General features: G+C 44.4%; 1 protein-coding gene across 1 annotated transcript in view; it reads left to right on the top strand.

Annotated features, from left to right (window-relative positions):
* The window catches only part of LOC136580405 (probable E3 ubiquitin-protein ligase MID2), a 284,292-nt gene extending 260,820 nt beyond the window's left edge, over window positions 1-23,472 (top strand). The window contains exons 9-10 of the mRNA XM_066580959.1: window positions 1,235-1,442; window positions 16,951-23,472. Coding sequence (XP_066437056.1) covers window positions 1,235-1,442; window positions 16,951-17,359 — 617 coding nt within the window. The 3' untranslated portion in view covers window positions 17,360-23,472. The remainder of the gene's footprint in view (window positions 1-1,234; window positions 1,443-16,950) is intronic.
* The last annotated feature ends 1,055 nt before the right edge of the window (window positions 23,473-24,527 follow it).

The following is a 24,527-nucleotide window of genomic DNA, read 5'->3' as shown; positions in this document are numbered from 1 at the left end:
GCAACCCACTCTTTACAGAATTGAATTTTGCACTGTCCAAACTGCAAAGCACCTCTCACTACCCTCTAACACGGAAGGTGGACATGTATAAATGTGGTGTGTATTTGGGAAGAAATTGTAACATATATTGCCAGCAGAAGGGCAACTCTTCTCAGAACTTCAGTTGGTATTCCGGATACTAAACTTTTGTTTTCAAGTTTTCACCTATCTTCTGGGTAGGTGAAAACTGATAGATTAGCAAGGGTCCAGCTGCTGGGACCCACACTAATCCCAAGAATGGGGTCCCAGTTCCCCAATCCTCCTCACTACCTGGTTGTTTTTTCCACTTCGTATAATGAAGGGCAGGTCACGCTTGTGTACTGCCATTCAATTAATTTCTATTAACTTCCTGAGTTAGCCGAGTACAAAGTAGAGAATGGCTGAAAACTTGAAAATACATTTAGTAACTAAAATGCCCCTTTAAGTTGTTCAGAAGTACATGAATTTACAAGGCCAGGACCCAGTGTCACAAACTAACTATAGATATAGGTGTAAGATCCTGATATTCTTAATTTTATACATGATTTCCATATACCTTTTATTGTCAAACCTTAACCACACTACTACCGGTAGTAATCCAACTCCCTTTTTTCACCTTTTTCCCTTTGTTCATACCATTTCCTTGGTTAACATTGTAGGGTATTAGTGAATTCGGCAGGTGAAAAGCCTAGTGAAGATATTACCATTATAATATAGTGAAAGCGGCAATGTGGTTTCACAAATCAATAGGCTGTGAAATCTGGTCATTTTTTTGTATTGTGTAGACCTGCTCTGTATGTATGACTTATGGGCCATTTGGATGATCCGATTTATCATTTGAGCGAGTGAACGATATCAGAGTTCACTCGGGCAGAATGTTTATACAGGCAGATATATCGTTGGCTCGTTGAAACGAAAAATCGTTCAGTGGTTCACATTCATTGTATAGGTGTATGAGAATGACTGAAAGATCGGTATTTAAACCAAACAATAAGTGAACGAGCCAACGATGATTTTTATGCCTGCATAAAATGAACGAGGAACGAAAAGTGAACAATTATCTTCATTGGCTGCATTTAGACTGAACGATTATCGATCACTGAACGATTCCTTTAACAATAATCATTCCACCTAAAAGAGCCCTTAGGTTGATGTATAGAATAGTGAATGTTTGTTGTTTAACATCTTCTATTGTCTTATCTACTTCTAACTATAGGTCAGCCATTTAAACTTGACCCTAAATTTGCACATAAGAAGCTAAAAATAACCAATGATGGAATGCAGATGGAGAAAGAAGAAAGTTCTCTGAAGAAGAGTCATACACCAGAGCGCTTCAGTGGAACTGGATGTTATGGGGCAACAGGCAATGTCTTTATTGACAGTGGATGCCATTACTGGGAGGTAGCTGTAGGAAATTCTACTTGGTGAGTAAATCAAAGTAGTATAAAAAAGATTGTCCACCGCTGGTATATTTTCCAATATCTATGATATCAATTGAGAATACAGAAGTATCAAATAGCTTTTTTGGGTGCGTGACACACCTAACTCCTCTGATGCAGAACTCTTCACTTTTCTAAGGAGACAGGACTACAAGGAAGTGTGTAACTGTTATGTTTAATCCATTTGTGACCACCATACAATCACTGCCTATGTCTTCTGCGGGCTGCAATGAGATGTGTTCTAAGGAAGTGTCACGTCCGACAAGGACATTACACAGACTACTAGGACTAGGATGGGACAGAGAGGCGAGAAACACACCAGAGCAATCTCTATAGGGAAAGAACTTATCCCTGATCTAAAAATGGTTGCACCTGCAAACAAGTGATCACCCACCCCGAAAGGGGCAACCCTGTAACAGGAACCTGAGGTTACCCTAAAAGACTTTAAAAAGACATTGGATAACGGAGGAAGACAAAACTCAGTAGCAGACCAAGTAGGACCGATTAAGGCCTCAGTCACACGGGCGCATCAGCACCCGTACACCGGCGCCGATGCGCCCGTGTGACTGCAGGAAGGAGACGGACGTACCTAAAGACGGCCGTCTCTCTGCAGCGCTGGAGGAAAGAACACATGACCGGCAATGAAGTCGGTCACATGTTCTTTCCTCCGGCGCTGCAGAGAGACGGCCGTCTGCAGGTACGTCCGTCTGCTGGTGTCAGTCACATGGGCGTATCGGCGCCGGTGTACGGGTGCCGATGCGCCCGTGTGACTGAGGCCTAAGGAAAACAAGATACACCTGACAGCACACACACAGAAGGTGCAGAACAGAACAAATGTAACATTTGGTATCACTGAATCTATAAAAATCCAAGTAATGCATCATTTATTCTGCATGATAAATATTATCAAATCCCAAAAAAATACACAAAGACAGAATTGTGCTCTTTTGGTCACCCCAACTCTAAGAAAAATTGGATAAAAAGTGATCTAAAAATCGTATGTACTAAAATGGTACCTATAAAAACTACAGGACATCCTACAAAAAATGAGCCCTCACATGACTATGTTGACAGAAAAATTAAAAAGTTATGGCTGTCAGAAGATGGTGGCAAAAGATAATTGTTTTTTAAAGATATTTTACTTTTTAAATCAATACAGCAAAAAAAATATATATAAATTTGGTATTGTCATGATCACACTAACCCATAGAATAAAGTTATCAGGCCATTTTTGCTGTAGCTTGTACACCAAATACAATTCCCCCCCCCCCCCCGCCCCCCAAAAAAGAAGGTGGAATTTTGTTTTTTACCCTTCACTACACTTAAAGTTTTTTGGAACATTAAATTGCGCAATTGAAAATACACCTTTCCTCATGAAAACATGCCTTCAGGCAGCTACTTTGATGGATAAATAAAATCTGCAGCGCAGTATGTGTAATAATGTACAGTGTCATTTAGACAATGATTATCGCTCAAAATTCGCTCAAAAGCAGTCTTTTGAACGATAATTGTTGTGTCTTAATGGGCGGCGATCATGCAGTTTTCGTTAATGATTCGCTTATCGTTGTCTTTTTAGCTAGCTGAAAGACACCGATGAGTCTTATCGGGACCACTCAGCGGGATACTGCTGATACTATTGTTTCAGCTGGTATCCCACTCCATGAACACAGCTGGATGCAGAAGACAACGCTCCAGCTGTGTTCTGCATTTATTGCTTGGACCGCTCAGCGGGATACTAGCTGAGTGCTCCGAGAACACAGCAGCTGTATACAGAAGACAGCACTCCCACTGTCTTCTATAGTAAGCGGGAGCCTTCATTTACACACTTATAAGCTCCTAAGTAGCTAATTAGCTACTTAAGAGCTTATGCAAAGTGAACGCTCAAAACTGTCACTCAAACTGACGTGATTTTGAGCGATCACCTTGCCGTGTAAATGCACACAACGATTATCACGCAAAAGATTGCGTTTGAGCAAATTTTGAGCAATAATTCATTGTGTCTAAATGAACTTTAACACATTACAATGGCGAATGTACCAACAATCAACTGCGCACAATTCAATGGTACAGTGATGGGCGGTTGGTCATACTGACAGTCCATATGAGTGCCCAACGTATAGGCACATACCATTATGTAACAGTATTGGACACCCTACTATATAGTGTGTGATATAGATATGAATCTGAATAAAACCAAAGGGGAGGTGGAAAAGTTGTATAAATGCTCTAAGCTGTTTATCAAGTCCACTTATACAATTGGTGATGATCTACCTAATGACAGCAGAAATATGTTTTAGTTGCTCAGTCATTAAATATTTACATATACTGTCAGTCTTAATATGCTGTATAGATTCATATAAGTAAAGACTCAGTAAACTTGTAAGATCACACGGAAAATCAGGTCACTACATTTCAAAGAACGCACCTCATTTGCATTTATAAATCGGTCTCCGTGCCAGTCATGGATATTTTTAGGTGCAGCTCTGTTATGTACATATGTTGATTGCTATAACAGATGTTTGTAATTACAGGTTGATGTACAGGCAATATGCACAAATTAGAAATTGTAACCCAAGTATGTAAATAGGAGTTTATTCAAACAGTTGTAGTAAATAGTGTGGGTTGGATAAGCAGGGGAATAGAATAAGGGGAAATTTACTAAGTCCATCATTTCCCTGGACATACAGTGTGCTGAATACATGAAGAGTTGTACTGAGCAGGGGGTTGGACAAGATGACCGTAGAGGTACCTTCCAACTCTACCAGTCTATGATTCATTCACCGGCAGATACGTGTGCCTTTACAAACATGTATGCCTGGTCCTGATCAGGCGGATATTTCTGGTATACTTTACACCAATTTCTGGAATAAATTATACATAAATCTATCGGTGGCCACACTCCCACCCATCAAGCCCTGTCCACTTTTTGGTGGAAAAGGCTGGAAAGTTGTGAAATTTTTGTGCAAGCCACCCTTAAATGTTCCTTCCGCCTCGGTAAGACAAGCATTTTTTGTGCGCACGAATAGGCGCGCAAAAAGATTGCGTCTAGAGATGAGCGAACGTACTCGTCCGAGCTTGATACTCGTTCGAGTATTAGCGTGTTCGAGATGCTCGTTACTCGAGACGAGTACCACGCGATGTTCGAGTTACTTTCACTTTCATCTTTGAGACGTTAGTGCGCTTTTCTGGCCAATAGAAAGACAGGGAAGGCATTACAACTCCCCCCTGCGACGTTCAAGCCCTATACCACCCCCCTGCAGTGAGTGGCTGGGGAGATCAGGTGTCACCCGAGTATAAAAATCGGCCCCTCCCGCGGCTCGCCACAGATGCATTCTGACATAGTTCAGGGAAAGTGCTGCTGGTGCCGGAGCTGCTATAGGGAGAGCGTTAGGAGTTATTTTAGGCTTCAAGAACGCCAACGGTCCTTCTTAGAGCCACATCTAACCGTGTGCACTAGTGTGGAGGCTGCTTTTTGCAGTGTTGCACTTTTTTTTTTTTTTGTATATCGGCCGTGCAGAGCATTGCGTCCTGCAGTAATTTTACATTGTCCAGGGCCAGTAGTGGTGAGGCAGGGACAGAAGACATATTTAGTGTATATAGGCAGTGGGCCTTTCCAAAAACATTTGGGGAAAAAATCTATTTGGGCTGCCTGTGACCGTCCTCTGTGTACTGGGTCTCTGCTGGGGGTAGTTGTCCTAATTCATACGCAGCCAGCTAAGTGTTACAGCAGGCTTACGCAAAATTCTTTCCTGCCTCTGCTGTGCGTTCCGTAAGCGAAGTCAGCCTCCAACCACAGGCCAATAAGTGGCACATTTAATTACAGCGTTCTGTTTCTGCACTACTGGTAATACACCATGCTGAGGGGTAGGGGTAGGCCTAGAGGACGTGGACGCGGGCGAGGACGCGGAGGCCTAAGTCAGGGTGTGGGCACAGGCCGAGCTCCTGATCCAGGTGTATCGCAGCCGACTGCTGCGGGATTAGGAGAGAGGCACGTTTCTGGCGTCCCCACATTCATCTCACAATTAATGGGTCCACGCGGTAGACCTTTATTAGAAAATGAGCAGTGTGAGCAGGTCCTGTCGTGGATGGCAGAAAGTGCATCCAGCAATCTATCGACCACCTAGAGTTCTGCGCCGTCCACTGCTGCAACTCTGAATCCTCTGGCTGCTGCTCCTCCTTCCTCCCAGCCTCCTCACTCCATTACAATGACACATTCTGAGCAGCAGGCAGACTCCCAGGAACTGTTCCCGGGCCCCTGCCCAGAATGGCCAGCAATGGTTCCTCTCCCACCGGACGAGTTTGTCGTGACCGATGCCCAACCTTTGGAAAGTTCCCGGGGTCCGGGGGATGAGGCTGGGGACTTCCGGCAACTGTCTCAAGAGCTTTCAGTGGGTGAGGAGGACGATGACGATGAGACACAGTTGTCTATCACTCAGGTAGTAGTAATTGGAGTAAGTCCGAGGGAGGAGCGCACAGAGGATTCGGAGGAAGAGCAGCAGGACGATGAGGTGACTGACCCCACCTGGTTTGCTACGCCTACTGAGGACAGGTCTTCAGAGGGGGAGGCAAGTGCAGCAGCAGGGCAGGTTGGAAGAGGCAGTGCAGTGGCCAGGGGTAGAGGCAGGGCCAGACCGAATAATCCACCAACTGTTTCCCAAAGCGCCCCCTCGCGCCATGCCACCCTGCAGAGGCCGAGGTGCTCAAAGGTCTGGCAGTTTTTTCACTGAGAGTGCAGACGACCGACGAACAGTGGTGTTCAACCTTTGTCGCGCCAAGATCAGCCAGGGAGCCACCACCACCAGCCTCACCACCACCAGCATGCGCAGACATATGATGGCCAAGCACCCCACAAAGTGGGATGAAGGCCGTTCACCGCCTCCGGTTTGCACCGCTGCCTCTCCCCCTGTGCCCCAACATGCCACTGAGATCCAACCCCCCTCTCAGGAAACAGGCACTACCGTCTCCTGGCCTGCACCCACACCCTCACCTCCGCTGTGCTCTGCCCCATCCACCAATGTCTCGCAGCGCACCGTCCAGCCGTCGCTAGCGCAAGTATTGGAGCGCAAGCGCAAGTACGCCGCCACGCACCCGCACGCTCAAGCGTTAAACGTTCACATAGCCAAATTTATCAGCCTGGAGATGCTGCCGTATTGGGGTTGTGGAAACGGAGGCTTTCAAAGGTATGATGGCGGCCCCGCGCTACTCAGTTCCCAGTCGCCACTACTTTGCCCGATGTGCCGTCCCAGCCTTGCACGACCACGTCTCCCGCAACATTGTACGCGCCCTCACCAACGCGGTTACTGCCAAGGTCCACTAAACAACGGACACGTGGACAAGCACAGGCGGGCAGGGCCACTATATCTCCCTGACGGCACATTGGGTGAATTTAGTGGAGGCTGGGACAGAGTCAGAGCCTGGGAGCGCTCACGTCCTACCCACCCCCAGAATTGCGGGCCCCAGCTCGGTGGTGGTATCTGCGGCGGTGTATGCTTCCTCCAGTAAACCACCCTCCTCCTACGCAACCTCTGTCTCGCAATCAAGATGTGTCAGCAGCAGCACGTCGCCAGCAGTCGGTGTCGCGTGGCGTGGCAGCACAGCGGTGGGCAAGCGTCAGCAGGCCGTGCTGAAACTACTCAGCTTAGGAGAGAAGAGGCACACAGCCCACGAACTGCTGCAGGGTCTGACAAAGCAGACTGACCGCTGGCTTACGCCGCTGAGCCTCCAACCGGGCATGGTCGTGTGTGACAACGGCCGTAACCTGGTGGCAGCTCTGCAGCTCGGCAGCCTCAAGCACGTGCCATGCCTGGCCCACGTCTTTAATTTGGTGGTTCAGCGCTTTCCAAAAAGCTACCCACGCTTGTCAGACCTGCTCGGAAAGGTGCGCCGGCTCTGCGCACATTTCCGCAAGTCCCACACGGACGCTGCCACCCTGCGCACCCTGCAACATCGGTTTCATCTGCCAGTGCACTGACTGCTGTGCGACGTGCCCACACGGTGGAACTCTACGCTCCACATGTTGGCCAGACTCTATGAGCAGCGTAGAGCTATAGTGGAATACCAACTCCAACATGGGCAGCGCAGTGGGAGTCAGCCTCCTCAATTCTTTACAGAAGAGTGGGCCTTGTTGGCAGCCATCTGCCAGGTCCTTGGAAACTTTGAGGAGTCTACCCAGATGGTGAGCGGGGATGCTGCAATCATTAGCGTCACCATTCCTCTGCTATGCCTCTTGAGAAGTTCCCTGCAAAGCATAAAGGCAGACGCTTTGCGCTCGGAAACAGAGCCGGGGGAAGACAGTATGTCGCTGGATAGTCAGAGCACCCTCCTGTCTATATCTCAGCGCGTTGAGGAGGAGGAGGAGGAGCATGAGGCGGATGAGGAGGAGGGGGAAGAGACAGCTTGGCCCAATGCTGAGGGTACCCATGCTGCTTGCCTGTCATCCTTTCAGCGTGTATGGCCTGAGGAGGAGGAGGAGGAGGAGGATCCTGAAAGTGATCTTCCTAGTGAGGACAGCCATGTGTTGCGTACAGGTACCCTGGCACACATGGCTGACTTCATGTTAGGATGCCTTTCTCGTGACCCTCGCGTTACACGCATTCTGGCCACTACGGATTACTGGGTGTACACACTGCTCGACCCACGGTATAAGGAGAACCGTTCCACTCTCATACCCGAAGAGGAAAGGGGTTCGAGAGTGATGCTATACAACAGGACCCTGGCGGATAAGCTGATGGTAAAATTCCCATCCGACAGCGCTAGTGGCCGAAGGCGCAGTTCCGAGGGCCAGGTAGCAGGGGAGGCGCAGAGATCAGGCAGCATGTACAGCACAGGCAGGGGAACACTCTCTAAGGCCTTTGACAGCTTTATGGCTCCCCAGCAAGACTGTGTCACCGCTCCCCAGTCAAGGCTGAGTCAGCAGGAGCACTGTAAAAGGATGGTGAGGGAGTACGTAGCCGATCGCACGACCGTCCTCCGTGACGCCTCTGCCCCCTACAACTACTGGGTGTCGAAGCTGGACACGTGGCTTGAACTCGCGCTGTATGCCCTGGAGGTGCTTGCTTGTCCTGCGGCTAGCGTCTTGTCAGAGAGGGTGTTTAGTGCGGCTGGGGGAATCATCACGGATAAGCGTACCCGCCTGTCAACCGACAGTGCCGACAGGCTTACACTCATCAAGATGAACAAAGCCTGGATTTCCCCAGACTTCTCTTCTCCACCAGCGGACAGCAGCGATACCTAAACAATACGTAGGCTGCACCCGCGGATGGAAGCATTGTTCTCTATCACCATCAAAAACGTGGACCTTTTAGCTTCATCAATCTGTGTATAATATTCATCCTCCTCCTCCTGCTCCTCCTCCTGAAACCTCACGTAATCATGCCGAACGGGCAATTTTTCTTAGGCCCACAAGGCTCAGTCATATAATTTTTGTAAACAATTTTTATACGTTTCAATGCTCATTAAAGCGTTGAAACTTTCACCTGAACCAATTTTTATTTTAACTGGGCTGCCTCCGGGCCTAGTTACAAATTAAGCCACATTAACCAAAGCGATTAATGGGTTTCACCTGCCCTCTTGGTTGGGCATGAGCAATTTTTCTGAGGTACATTAGTACTGTTGGTACACCAATTTTTTGGGGCCCTCGCCTACAGTGTAATCCAATTAATTTTTTGCCCACCTGCATTAAAGCTGACGTTACATCAGCTGTGCTGGGCACTGCAATGGGATATATTTATGTACCGCCGGTGGGTTCCAGGGAGCCACCCATGCTGTGGGTCCACAGGGAGTTGTAACTGCATGTGTCTACTTCTAGAGATCCCCAGTCTGACTGGGGCATGCAGTGTGGGCCGAAGCCCACCTGCATTAAACATGACGATACCTCAGCTGTGATGGGCAATGCAATGGGATATATTTATGTACCGTCGGCGGGTTCCAGGGAGCCACCCATGCTGTGGGTCCACAGGGAGTTGTAACTGCATGTGTCCACTTCTAAAGAACCCCAGTCTGACTGGGGCATGCAGTGTGGGCCGAAGCCCACCTGCATTTAATCGGACGTTACTTCAGCTGTGATGGGCACTGCAATGGGATACATTTATGTACAGCCGGTGGGTTCCAGGGAGCCACCCATGCTGTGGGTGCACACGGAATTCCCATTGCGGAGTTGTACCTGCCTGTGACTATTTATAAAAAACCTCGGTCTGACTGGGGCATGCAGACACCTTGACAGAATGAATAGTGTGTGGCACATAGGTTCCCCATTGCTATGCCCACGTGTGCAGCTCCTGATGGTGGTGGCACAGGATTATATTTCTCATTGCTTCTGTACAGCATTGTGGGCTATCGCCCCGCCCCTTTTAAAGAGGGTCGCTGCCTAGCCGTGCCAACCCTCTGCAGTGTGTGCCTGCGGTTTCTCCTCATGGCAGACGCACTTATAAATAGACATGAGGGTAGTGTGGCATGAGTGCAGCTGAAGGCTGGGCAGGGACACTTTGGTGTGCGCTGTGGACACTGGGTCGTGCGGGGGGGGGGGTGGGGGGGGGGGGCAGCATGTAACCCAGGAGAAGTGGCAGCGGAGTGTCATGCAGGCAGTGATTGTGCTTTGTTGGAGGTAGTGTGGTGCTTAGCTAAGGTATGCATTGCTAATGAGGGCTTTTCAGAAGTAAAAATTGAAAATTGTTGGGAGGGGGGGGCCCACTCTTGCTGCTTTTGTGGCTTAATAGTGGGACCTGAGAACTTGAGATGCAGCCCAACATGTAGCCCCTCGCCTGCCCTATCCGTTGCTGTGTCGTTCCCATCACTTACTTGAATTGCCCAGATTTTAACAAATGAAAACCTTAGCGAGCATCGGCGATATACAAAAATGCTCGGGTCGCCTATTGACTTCAATGGGGTTCGTTACTCGAAACGAACCCTCGAGCATCGCGATAATTTCGTCCCGAGTAACGAGCACCCGAGCATTTTGGTTCTCGCTCATCTCTAATTGCGTCTATTAGAACCAATAGTTTCCTATGAGAGAGTTCACATGTACATTTTTTTAGATGCGCTAAAAAATGGCACCTGCAAAAGGTAAGACATGCGTAGCATGGCTGCGTGCCTCTAAGATCCGTACTGCGAGTAATAAATATAGGACCTGAACTATGTTAGCTGCACAAAAGCGCAGGAGTTCTCATTGACTCCTATGGGAGCTGGAGTTTTTTTAACACGCAGCACGCACCTCCGTTCGTGTGAACAGGCTATTTATGCGTGAAAGTAAATTTGCATACTTAGCTAGGATTTTTTCCCATGCATGCAGTGTTTTTTTTTTTCTTGTTTGACTGTATTTAAACTACAGTCCTCAAACCCAACAGGTCATGATTTGAAGATGTCCATTAGAGAGAACACCTTTGGCAATGTCTGAGGTACTGATAATAATTACATCAAATGTGTAAACGCGCATTTACACTCAACGATTTGCTCAAAATGTGTTAAAATGATGGCATATGAGTGATAATTGTTGCGTTTAAATGCTCCTATCATTTACTCATCGGCTGAACAATGATTTTAGGGTGAGCTCAAAATCCATTGTTCAGCCAGAGACAGATAATGAAGACCGCATGCTGTGTTGTCCTTCAGCCTGTGACAGCCCATGCAGAAAACAAAGGAGCTGATTGCAGAGCTTAGATTAAGCAGCTCCAGGAGGCTCATTTGCATGCAAATGACGCTGATATAGTGCTAATGGGCATTAGTGCCCATTAGTACTTTATGCAAAATGATTGCTAAAACTGTCAATCTTTCAATCTTTTGAAAAATTGTCTTTGCGTGTAAACGAACTTTAATACTAAGGCAATCCTGAAAACCTGATCTGTTGAGGACTGGAGTAGAGAAACACTGATCTGTACAACATGTTATCTATTTGTTATTATTCCTTCAAGCGTATACTGTAACAGGGGTTCTTTGTTAAGATACATTGTAACTACAATAGGAAGCATTTTAGATTTTCCAAAACATCGCTAATAATTGTCAACTGCATTATTTGCTACGCACCATTGATAGATCATCAATAGTTGATTGTCTTGGGTCTACCGCTCAGGACCCAGTTAATTACCAGATCAGGTATGCACTGTTAGTGCCACAAAACACAGTGGTCAGAGTAGAAGCAGTACACTCCGACACCTGTGTAGTGGTTGGCGCTTGTAATTGCAACTGCCATTGATTTTGATGAAAGCTGCGTCTGCAATTGCAAGTGCCGGCCATTACACAGGGAGCAGAGCTAACTGTTTCCGCTACTTACCCCTGTGTGTTATGGCATTGACAGTGGGCACTGAATCAGCTGATCAGCCGAGGTCCTGAGCAGCAGACCCCAGCTGATCAACTATTGATGACCTATCTTCATAGTATGTCATCAATACTATTTGCATGGAAAACCCATTTACTTGCCAATGATGATTTCTTTACAGTCCGCAGAGTTCCTAATGGACATTCAAACGCATGAACATATAAAAGGCACTGTGGCACATTCTTGTATTTCCAACAAGTTTAGAAGAAGAAATTACATCAGGGGGACACAATCTACTAATGACTCAAAGGAAAAAAATCTGAATCAAAAACAATTGTCCTGGATAGGATACCTTCTAAGCATAGCAGGGAAACCAACTTGAAACCCTTTCTAGAAATTTCCTTTGACCATGGGACAATGGTCTTGTATCAGGAAGGGTATCGTTTCCCTTAAGGAGAGCACCTAGAAGGTGTGTGAGAAGACTTTTAAAGGGGTTGTCCCGCGGCAGCAAGTGGGTCTATACACTTCTGTATGGCCATAATAATGCACTTTGTAATATACATTGTGCATTAATTATGAGCCATACAGAAGTTATAAAAAGTTTTTTACTTACCTGCTCCGTTGCTAGCGTCCTCGTCTCCATGGTTGCCGACTAATTTTCGCCCTCCGATGGCCAAATTAGCCGCGCTTGCGCAGTCCGGGTCTTCTGCAGTCTTCTATGGAGCCGCTCGTGCCAGAGAGCGGCTCCGTGTAGCTCCGCCCCGTCACGTGCCGATTCCAGCCAATCAGGAGGCTGGAATCGGCAATGGACCGCACAGAAGAGCTGCGGTCCACGGAGACAGAGGATCCCGGCGGCCATCTTCAGCGGTAAGTATTGAAGTCACCGGAGCGCGGGGATTAAGGTAAGCGCTCCGGTAAACTTTCTTTACTTCCCTGCATCGGGGTTGTCTCGCGCCGAACGGGGGGGGGGTTGAAAAAAAAACAACCCCGTTTCGGCGCGGGACAACCCCTTTAAGGCCATCTATGCTCCTCTGGGAAATATGCAAATTGGAAGATGGAACAATACCTCTGCAGTGCCACCTATTGGAAGGCAATATTGGTATAGGTCGATGTAAGACTTTTTAAACAAGTCTTGAAACAATGACTGGGAATTGTAAGCCAAAGCCAAAATAACCATACGCACAATGGTGGTGCTGCAGAAGCACTGTTCCATCTTACATTTGCATATTACCCAGAAAAGCATGTATGGCCTTATAAGTCTACTCACACACCTTCTAGGTGCTCTCCTCAAGGAGAAATGATATCCTTCCTGACCCACATCTATAGGCCACATCTATAAGTCAGAAACCTACTTCACACTGATGAGGGGCAACCACCCACAGTTGTCTGTGCATGGTTATTCTGGCTTTGTCTTACAATGCCCGGTCATTGTTATAAGACTTGTTTAACCCCTTGAGTGGCGGGTTTCCTACCACCCTGTCGTGCCCACCAGGGCAGGTTTTTTAAAATGGTCTAATCATTGAATTTCAACTAATTTTGCAGTTGCGTCTTAAGAGCCATAACTTTTTCATTTTTCCATTGACATGGCCATATGAGGGCTTGTTTTTTGCGGGACAAGTTGTGATTTTTTAAACAGGGGGGAGGAAAAAAAGAAATGGGGAAAAAAGAAAAAAAGGGGCCATGTCATTAAGGGGTTAAATAATGCATTAACTTCCTTCTCTGGGTCATTATGACGCATGGATACCACATGTGTGATTGTATTTTTGATTTTTTTACAAAGTAAAGGGAGACAAGTGTTTTTATAATTTTTAAATTTTTTTTTTGTCCCTTTAGGGGACTTCCACAGGGACCCATCAGGACCCCTGATCACATTCCGGGGGTCCGATGGTGACAGCCTTTTACATGCTGCAGTGACAGCCCTTTACATGCTGCAGTCACATAGACTGCAGCATGTAAAGGGTTAACACAGCAGAGATCGGAGGTTTTCTCTGATCTCTGCTGTAAGAGCTAGTACCTAGCTGTCCTCTGACAGCTAGCAACCAGCTCTCCCTGCCACAGAGACCATCGGCTTGCTTCTGACAAGCCGATGGTCTCTATGGCAACCTGTAAACAAAGCAGGAGATTGCCGACATATCGGCAATATCTTCTGCTGGTTTTTCAATGTCCTTGCTTTGTTCTCTCTGGGTCTGTGCAGGCAGAGCACACTGTCACAGACACTGTCACAGCTTGTGGCATTGTGCTCTGCAGCTCCCATAGTGATACATAGCCCGGAAATCTCCCAGGCTATGTTGCTATGAGCAGTGGAGCTCGTCCCGGAAAATTTCCGGGCGTGCCACTCAAGGGGTTAAGAAGTCTAACCTTGACCTGCAGGAATGCTGCCTTCCAATAGGTGGCACTGCAGAGGTATTGTCCCATCTTCCTATTTGCAATGTTCTTGTTGAAACTTGGAACAGTGATTACACCAATCTCATAGGAATGTAATCAATGAATATTTTATAGATGCAACAGTTCCCCCTTAGATCCCAATATACCTTGATTTGACTTTGCAACATAAGCATATGATTGAGTAGTTACATAATTTTATTAGCAAATCTAATTTAATCTTGGTTCCCTTATTTTTAATATCCCGATCTAAAGTGGAAATTTTGGCAGCTCTTACCCACATGGACATATTTACTTTTTTTTATCTCCTATGCAGAGTATACGGTGAATGGATATCTAAGTCTGTCATAGTAACTTTTAATGGTTGCGGTGTTCTTCCTGCACTCTTGCCACCCTCTTGCCTCCAGGTCCAACACTATGTGGTCAGTTGGTTCCTGACAACTTCTATTACAATGATGCTGTCGACTCTGCTTAAAATTCTCACACACAGTCTGTTTAACATGCAGCGTGCAGACCTCAGACATTCATTTTTAATAAGGTACATAGCACTTCAGGCTTTCGGAGCGTAAAAAAATCCCATTCCTTGCTGCCGAGGTGTTCATAATGTTTAGGTTCCAGTACGAAGGAAATCTGTTTTGCCCAGTTAATAAAAACCCACAAGCAAAATCTCGGCTCATTGTGGATGTATTACCCAGAATCCCTTTCTAGTGACACTGTACGGTTAATACATTTTTAACATTGTTATGCATTAGTCAGAGATTAGGCAGGGAGATACATCCGTAAAGTGTTTACCTCTTGCTGACTTTAAGTAAATGGCAGTTTAGAGAATTCTTCACTCTTAACATTAACATCTTTGCTCTTGGCAATCTTGGGGTCAAAAACGTTGTGCTCTAAATACATTCTGTAACCTGATTTATACAAGATGGGACTCGTGCAGTTGAAGATTCTTCATTCATCACTCTTCGTCTCTAGATAGGTTCACTCTGGTACCGTCAAAGCATTTATTGTATGGACTGGGCAGAAAAAGTATTTTCTTAGCTGCGCGGTCGGTCTCCTTGGCCAGACTGCAAGAACAAGACACATCTAAGCATTTCTTCCATAAAGAAACTGACTTATGACCCGCAAAGGAAATTCTTCATATGTCAATGATACAAAATGTCTAATAAGATTTATATAATGCACTGTATTCTATGTGAAAACTATGGATTGGAAGTCATGGCCATGAACATCTACTCTAATTTGAAAGAATTGCAGCCATTTGTAGATAGGCGTGTCTGCCCTTGTGTTTCTTCCCGAACCTATCTATTAATCTTGTCTAAGGCTCTGATGTAGTGGACACCCCTGCTGTATTTTCTGTATTAAAACTGTATTTAAAACCACCTTTCAGAAACTGCTGCAAGTTATAGTGGTCAATACCCTGTACCTTCATGATATCCTGTTATATTTGCCCATCATTATTTTCCTGATGGACCAAGACTGCTTGACTACTCGTTTGTGATCCATCTATACCTCATCTGTGTTATTGACCCTCTAGGTTTTCCAGGCTTGGCTAGTTTGACTTCATTTTTCATTTGCTACCATTTATACGGCGACTGATTCTCTCCATTCCAACCTAAACTATACTTGTGATGTATCCTTTAATGTTGCATATGACTGATTATTCTTGACCAACCTAGACAATTTCAAGATTCCCATTGCTAGTGGCAACTATTCGCACCATTGTTTTACAAAAGTTGCACATATAATCTGTTACCAGATGTGCACCTGTTATCTATTCACTATTATTCCTCCAGGCTTATACTATTACAGGAGCCTTTTGTTAAGATACATTGTAACTACAATAGGGAGCATTTCAGATTTTCCAATACATGATTAATACTTTTCAACTGCATTGTTTACTACGCCGCGTCCAAATATGTTCTGTTAGGCCAGGCTAGCAGGTGAGACTTCTGGATCTCTGGTTGCGTCACCTGGTATGTAGTAGAAGGGTATGTTTATAATATGTATCGGGAACTCAACACAGAATCAATCCATTTTTTCTTCCTGCTAGAATTTTTATTTCAACTATTTTCAAGCTGAAATGAAGGGTCCTTAAAGGGGTTTCCACGCATATACTTTTGACAACGTATCCCCAAGATAGATCATCAATAGTTGATCAGCTGGGGTCTGCCTCTCGGGACCCAGTGTGTTGGTAGATCAGGTGCTCACTGTTAGTGCCACAAAGCACAGGGATCGGAGCGGAAGCAGTTCACTCCAACACCTGTGTAGTGGTCGGCACTTGTAATTGCAGTTGCCATTGATTTTAATGAGAGCTGCATCTGCAATTACAAGCAGCGGCCACTACACTAGGGTCAGAGCTAACTGGATCCACTACTTACCCTTGTTTATTATGGCACTGACACTGGGCACTCAATCAGCTGATATGAGGTCCCGAGCGGCGGTCATCAACTATTGTTGACCTATCCTCATAATAGGTCATCAATAGTATTTTAATCCCAGGGCCAGCTTACTACTAAGGTTCTAATGGAAGTCATGAGAAATGGATGTTCTATTTGGGATATGTGCAATTTAATTCCTTTTCTGTACCTTAAAGTGGTTTTCCCTAAACTTAAAATTGGTTTACAACCACTCTGTCCTTCCTGATGACTGCTGACCTGGATATGTGACTGCTGCAGCCAATCACGTGCAAAAACAGTCACCTTCTATAGCCAGTGATTGGCTGCAGAAGTCACATGCCCTGATCAGCAGCAACCAGTAAGGATTGAGTGGTTGTGAGGTAATATAAGTCATGAGAATACCCCTTTGAACCTTTTTGGGCCAAGCACATCTACAAAATATAATGTTTTTCTTATTTCTCCTTAGGTATGCAATAGGAATTGCTTACAAGTCCGCTCCTAAAAATGAATGGATTGGAAAGAACACCTCGTCTTGGGTCTTCTCTAGATGTAATAACAATTTCATTGCTAGGCATAATAATAAAGAGGTTCTCTTAGATGTTCATCCTCAGCTGAAACGTTTGGGTGTCCTCCTAGACTATGACAATAATGCACTTTCTTTCTACGATCCGGCTAATTCCCTCCACCTGCACACATATGAGATCTCATTCATCCTGCCTGTCTGTCCTACTTTTACAATATGGAACAAATATCTGCTGATCCTCTCAGGGCTGCCGGCTCCGGACTTCATGGACACACTTATGACTCCTCACCCAGAGTGTATCTGTAGACCCCAAGAATCTCCATATGTATCTGGACTCAAAGCTTGCCAGTGAACGCCAACCTGCTCAATGGCCTTTTAGTAGTACTATAAGATATTAGACACTTGTATCCTGCGGTGGTTGGTCTCTCATAATGCAAGTGAGAATACAGGAAGTTCTATAACTACAGAAAAAAATCTTCATCAGCTACTTACTGTATTACAGATATACATCAGGTAGCTTTAGTAAATTTGGGTTTTTTTTTGCATCTTAAGGTGCGTTCTTCTAAGCGAAAGTCAGCTACACTGTCCACCATTGGCTATGTTCACTTTATTGACTATGAAAAAGTCTTCCTGCACAAGGTATATTCTATGGACTTTTTTCTAAACTCCTTTTTTTGACTGTGTATATATATATATGTTGCAGGATGGCTTTGCGGAGTGAAATAATTGCCTTCCCTTTATGTTCTATTATTTAAAAGCTATGCCCATCGAAAATTATTGGGGAGCTACTGTTGCTTTTGCTGACTAGGGAAATGTAATAGTTTATCTGTACAAAGCAAAACTGTTGTCTTCTGAACATCCTTATCAATAAATCTGTGCAGATAAAGCTTGATTTCTGCAGACAATGCCTCGTGCCTCCCTGTCTTTATGGTCTTTTATAGGTGATAAAACAGTATAAAATATACGTTCTAAAGTCAGTTCATGGAGGGTAGTTACTCCGAGGCCTGTTCAATGGAGCAAAGTCATGATTATAGTCATTACAATCAATTGAATTCTCAAAATAGGAAATTGACCTGTAAGAAGATATGGGAAATTTGATTTGCAGATCTATGCAAGGTCATACATGAGAATTGTCTGATCTAGTTCATTGAGGTCATCGCTGTAACATAATCAAACCAATACAGGTTCCAATTCTTTCTATTAGGGCAAAGCTGTACATGTAAATGTGTTGAATGCATAAAGCTATACCAGGCAAAGCCATTTAGCAGCCTGTGCTATTTAGTTGGTGGCTTTTATATGACCTGCTTGTTGACCATTCTCATTGTAAAACCTTTATGAAATGCAGATGTAGCAGAGATTAATTTGTCACTTACCTCTTTAGGACTGCATCATATAAGTTACGAGAACCGAATAGGCTTACATGCAGTCAAAGGCATAACTTGAAGCTTCTGGGCTTCAATGCTAACCCTGTAAAGGAATGGTAACAAATGTTTTCTGACTGTCCGATTTATCTAAATAAGGCTTGCAGAAATCTATGTGCATGCTGCAGAAACAACCCCTTTAAACCAATGACATGAGTGCATCAGTAATATAGAGGATTGTCCCAGCCTGACCATGGGCATCCTGGCCCGAACTCTTAGAACTCTCAGCTTCATGAATTCTTGGTCAGCAAAGGTATTGTTTCTCCATAAGGAGAGCATCTAGAAGGTGTGTGAGAAGACTGGTAAGGAACGATACCCTGCCTGATCCACGTCTATAGGCATCTCAATAGCCAAGCCAGAAACCTACTGCACACTGAAGAGGGGCAATAACTCCAAAACAACTGTCTGTGTATGGTTATTCTGGCTTTGACTCACAATTCTGAGTCATTTTTACAAGGCTTGGTTAAAAAGCTAGACATTAACTTGCAGGAATGCAGCTTTTCAATAGGTGGCGTGCAGAAGTATTGTTCCATCTTTCCATTTGCATATTTCCCAGAGGAGCATAGATGGCCTTATAAGTCTCCTCACACACTTTCTAGGTGCTCTTCTTAAGGAGAAACGATACCCTTTCTGACCCACGTCTAACAAACATACTGCACACTGATGAGGAGAAATCATCCAGAAACAGCTGCCTGTGTATGGTTATTCTGGCTTTGCCTTACAATTCCCAGTCACTGTTATAAAGCTTGTTTAAAAAGTCTGACATTAACTTGTAAGAATGCTGCCTTCCAATAGGTGGCATGCAGAAGTATTGTTCTATCTTCCCATTTGCATTTTCCCAGAGGAGCATGGATGGCCTTATAAGTCTCCTCACTTACTTTCTAGGTGCTCTCCTTAAGGAGAACCAATACCATTCCTGACCCACGTCTAACAAACCTACTGCACACTGATGAGGAGAAATCATCCTGAAACAGCTGTCTGTGCATGGTCATTCTGGCTTTGCCTTACAATTCCCAGTCATTGTTATAAGGCTTGTTTAAAAAAAAGTCTGACATTAACTTGTAAGAATGCTGTCTTCCAATAGGAGGCACTCCAGAGTTATTGTTCCATCTTCCTATTTGCATAAATTCCTGTGATGCTCGGTGTTCGGGTCAGGATACCTGCGGTCAGGCCAGGATAGTTATCCTCATTACAGATGGATAAATGCAGCTGTAACATGCCTGTGTGTCACCAACTTTAGATGTTTGAAATGGATGGCTAGTTGCAGAAACTACTGCATCATATCCACCAAGTGTGAATATACACTAACAGGGCCCTCACCTACTGTGTGTCATTCTTAATCTTGGTGTTTTATGTGGCATAAACCTATTTCATATGAGCGTATTGTAAAATGTTGTAATAAGGATCTGCAATATGGACATATGATAAAACTGGATGCATCAATATTCTTTTACGTATTTCCATCCATTGTATTATTTTCTATGGTGCAAAAATGTAACAGTTTTTGCCAAAAAGAAGTTAATGCCAATAAATGCGAATACTGATTCAATATGGATGCACCTGTATTTTAAAGGAAACGAGTAATCAGAAAATACCTATTTATAGGCCAGACATATTTTTGAACAATTCTTGGTGATTTTTTAAAATTTTCAATGTCATTATTATATATATTTTTTAAAAATCCTAAAATTCTGCATATTTTGCACTGACCAATCAGCCTAATAGTAGTTCGATACTTGCATGTTCCGTAGGGAAAGCCTCTCATCAATATGCCAAAAGACGGGTGCCGTTTTGCAATGCTACAAAAAACTAGGGTACAACCTGATGGCAGAAGCTACTAATACAAAAAAGGGAAAAACATCAACACAGGCGCACACCGATAAATGCTTTAACAAATATGGAGATTTTTATTCATGTACAAAAAAAGCAGGAAGAAAAAAAAAACCCTTCAGGCACTACTAATACCATAGTACTGGTTATAGCAAAAAAATCCTTATAGGTGTTTGTCAAGGTGCACATACTATAATAATAATTAAAATACTGCCCAGATGTAGCCATAACATATATAAAACAATTTGTGAGGATAACAGTATAATCAGTCATTGTAAAAAAAAAAAAATCAAGCACCTAGAAGGAGTTGTCGAAATTGACTGTTGAAGTTGACGTCCTAGATGGCCCCATACATGTTCTGTTGGCAATAAATCTGGTGGTGGCAGTATTGTGGAGACATTCATGTAACACCTTGTGTGTGGGGCTGAGTATTATTCTGCCTCTTAGAAGCCACCATGAGAGGAACACATATGGCTGCAGGATGTCCTGAACATATCACTGAGCTGTCATTGTCCCTCGTACCACTACTGTGACTGACAGTCATACGTGATGGCCCCCCCAGACCATCACACTAGCAGTAAGGGAAGTGTGCCGCTTCACAGCAAAGGCAGGATTGAGGCGCTCACCCCTAGGTCTCCAGACACAAACACAGCTGTCATTACTGCCTAAACTAAACCTGAATTGATCGCTGAAGTTCCACTCTGTAGCAGTCCAGCATCATCGTTCCCGACATCACTGCAAACAGAGGCGATGGCGAGGTGGGTGTCAAAGGCCATACACGTAATGGGTGCCATGAGACCAAACTATCTTCATCCAAGCACCTGGAAAGGGTTCCGACAGACACGGGCCTGTAACAAAGAGGCCACCTATCTCTAGATGGTGGACAATTAAGTTGTTGGAGCTGCTCGTGCTTTTCGGATGGTTAGACAATCCTCTTTACTGGTGGTCTGTCAAGGGCATCCAGAGCCTGTCGCCTTCTGTGTGTGCTTTCATACATCTACTTGTTCCAATACCTCCTACGACCACCTTCACATTGGTGAGAAAATCGCGTAAGATTTGTTCGTTGTGAGACACACAAATCTCGCACAAATATGAACCCCATTCTTTTGAATGGGTTCATACATGATACGATGCAGGAAACAAATTGTGACATATCCTATCTTTCTTTGTGCTCTCGTAACGCCCCATGTGCTAGGTGCACACAAAGTGATGCAAGGCGGGTTTTAGAAGAAAACGCCTCACATACGCAGGGAAAAACATGTCGGCTAGTGCGAAATTGGGCTGTAAATGACTGCCTAATATAGCGCTCGTCCGTGTGAAGTTAGTCTAACAGTCTGGTCAGAACGGCCCAGGTAGCAGCAATTCATTGATGTGTCCATCCCACTTCTTGCATTCCAATAATGCACCCTCTCAGACTCTGTTAACTGGGCAAAATCTCTTTGATTGCATCGTAGAGGCGTCAACACACTTTACACAAAAGATGTCACTACACTCAAGTAGCCTCCAAGAGCCTTTTTATAGTCCAAGGGTGGAACCCTTTTGTGTTATCTTTTATCATTTACATGTCTGCCTGAGATGTAACTGCATGCCAAGTTTTGCAGCAAAATGAAAACTCCTTCTAAGTGCTTGTTTTTTTTTCTACAAAGTGAATATATCCACCCAAACTGATTGAAAATATGATTTTCTATTCAATTAACTCCACAGTTAACATGATGTGGTGAAACAATCATAGCTGCACAAAAAAGCAACACTCCCTCATGAAGCCATGCTCCCCACAAATATCAGAAACAAGGAGGTAATAAAATACAGATAATATAGCATCAGAAAATGTTTCCAAAATATAACCCCAGTGCTGTGCCCATGAGACCCTACACAAGTCGCCACTACAATGGCTTCATCAGGAGTCATCTCATTATCATAAACAGGATTACAATAAAAGGTGACACCAATATATATATAACACAGGATCCACTTTTCACAATTAGTGATAATTACAGCTCACTTCCTTCTCCACCCTGCAAAATCACCTCTGAAGCAGATCATAGAGCATGCCTTGAACACTATCCCATAGAACTTAATTGGTCAGCTCCTATCCATTGTGTGAATGGCCCATGAGGCTACTGTAAAGCCTATCCCTAAATGCTGCTGTAAAGCATATCTCTGCAGCTCAGACAAGATGGCCGCCCCCATAGTTATGTACAGACAATGGAATTTAAAAAATCTACAATCAGAAAATAACAATAGATTAGAAAAATGTAAAATATTTCATCTCTTTATTATGAGTAAAACAAATATAGGTGATATATTTCATTTAAACAATCCACCTGGACTTCAGTGGATGTTTTCACTTCGCAAAATATATAAAAATAGCACATGGTGTGTTTTAAAAATCTGTGTGTATTTTCTAAGCCCAATGTGACCAGTCTGATTCTGGGTTGGAGACCCTGGTCTTCTAACTCGTGCAGACCAAGAGCGTAGTCAGGGAAAGGCCAAGAGTCAGTAACAGGCGGTAGCAAGGGAGCAAGCAGGTAGCATTGTCGAGGTGAGGCCAGGAGTTGGTAGCAGTGTCTATCAGTTGCAATACAAGGGAACAAGCAGGTAGCATTGTCGAAGGGAAGCCAGGAGTCGGTAGCAGTTTGTATCAGATCCAGTACAAAGGAGGGAGCAGGTAGCATTGTTGAAGGAAAGCCAGATGTTGGTAGCAGTTGGTATCAGTTGCAGTACAAGGGAGCAAGCAGGTTGCATTGCTGAAGGGAAGCCAGGAGTCAGTAGCAGGATGTAGGTATGGAGGATCATAAGAAGAGAGGAGCTAGACCATCGGCAGGAGCAGAATAATCGCACACCGATGCAGTGCATGGGTCAGGCTATCATAATTTATCTAATCAGAAGCAGGGTGGAGTCAATACAGGGAACCAGACCAGAAGTACAGGGTCATGGGTAAGCTCACCAGAGGAGCTGTCCAGATGGCTGGATAGCTCAGCAGGGAGCGTTGCCGCCTGGAGCACAGGAGTTCCTGGGTTTGAGCTCTGACACCCATAAGTTAACATTAGCTCAATAATATGAGCTAATACAGAAATATGTAGCCATATGTGAATTTTGGGCCCCTTCAGGTACTAGCACCCAACTGTGATACCTCTGCACCTCCTATAGCTATTGTTCTGCATGCACTATGTAAAACTTCAGATTTCATTGCGATAGCACAATGCAATGTACCTTGGAAAGACTTGGTTCACTTAAATACATATGTTTCAACTAAATTGTAAAATGAAAGCAATGGAAGGATCACCATCTGACTACACAGCCATAAGCTACATAAATACTTACTTCAGGCTATAATCATTCCTAGTGCCTTGAGTAGCACCAAAACTTAGAACACAATGAATTGGAAGTCATACTTGGGCGGATTTAACACGAAGATATTTGTATGCGTCTGCAATATGGATCCCTTATATGGACATATTACAGATGAAATGTCATCAGTATTTCATCTGCATTTGCCTCATATTTGCTTGCGTTGGTTTTATTTTCTACTGGACCACTTTTTTTGCCCGGTAGATAATAACAATGAATGCAAATACGGCCAAAATTCAATGATTTTAAACACGGCCATAAAAAGCACATCAGCAGCCCTATAGATTATCATTACCTCCATATTATGGTCCACACAACACAAATTAAATACGGATTTGAAATACGCTCGTCTGAAAGCGGCCTTACTGATATTGGCTTATTGTGAGATTACCATTTCATTATTTGGAGTAGAAAAACGGACACCAAGGACTCACACCGCAATATCGCACATTTCAGGTTTTCATTATCACACAGTTCAGGCCTCAGTCATAAACAGCAATACTTGGCTTGTCTGACTGAGGTACCATAATGGCCCCTTGCACCTCTATGAATGCTGTAATACAGTTCTGCTTAAAAAGAAGCCATACTATGACTGTGCATGAGACTTTAATCTGCTAGTTATAAAAAGGGAGAAATAGTTTGCAGAGAACGTATTGTTACAGAATTCACAAATCTTACCGGAAACCAGATTGAATGGAGCCGAACTATTTAATAGCTGACGTGTCCCATCCATATGCTAATACTTACTGAAAAGAAAGATTATTCCCATTACTTCTCTCATGTTCATCATCTTCCAAGTGTCAGAGCATGCAGCAAGCTGAACATGGCAGCCCACAGACAGAATATTAGGGATCACATTTTTGCCCATTTCTGCACTTCTCACATGATAGAGATAAAGGAAAATACAAGAACATCGCC

The sequence above is a fragment of the Eleutherodactylus coqui genome, chromosome 10, assembly GCF_035609145.1.
Source record: "Eleutherodactylus coqui strain aEleCoq1 chromosome 10, aEleCoq1.hap1, whole genome shotgun sequence".
In the NCBI taxonomy this organism is placed as follows: Eukaryota; Metazoa; Chordata; class Amphibia; order Anura; family Eleutherodactylidae; genus Eleutherodactylus; species Eleutherodactylus coqui.
The sequence above is the reverse complement of the archived record's forward strand: the minus strand, read 5'-3'. Positions and strand labels throughout refer to the sequence as shown.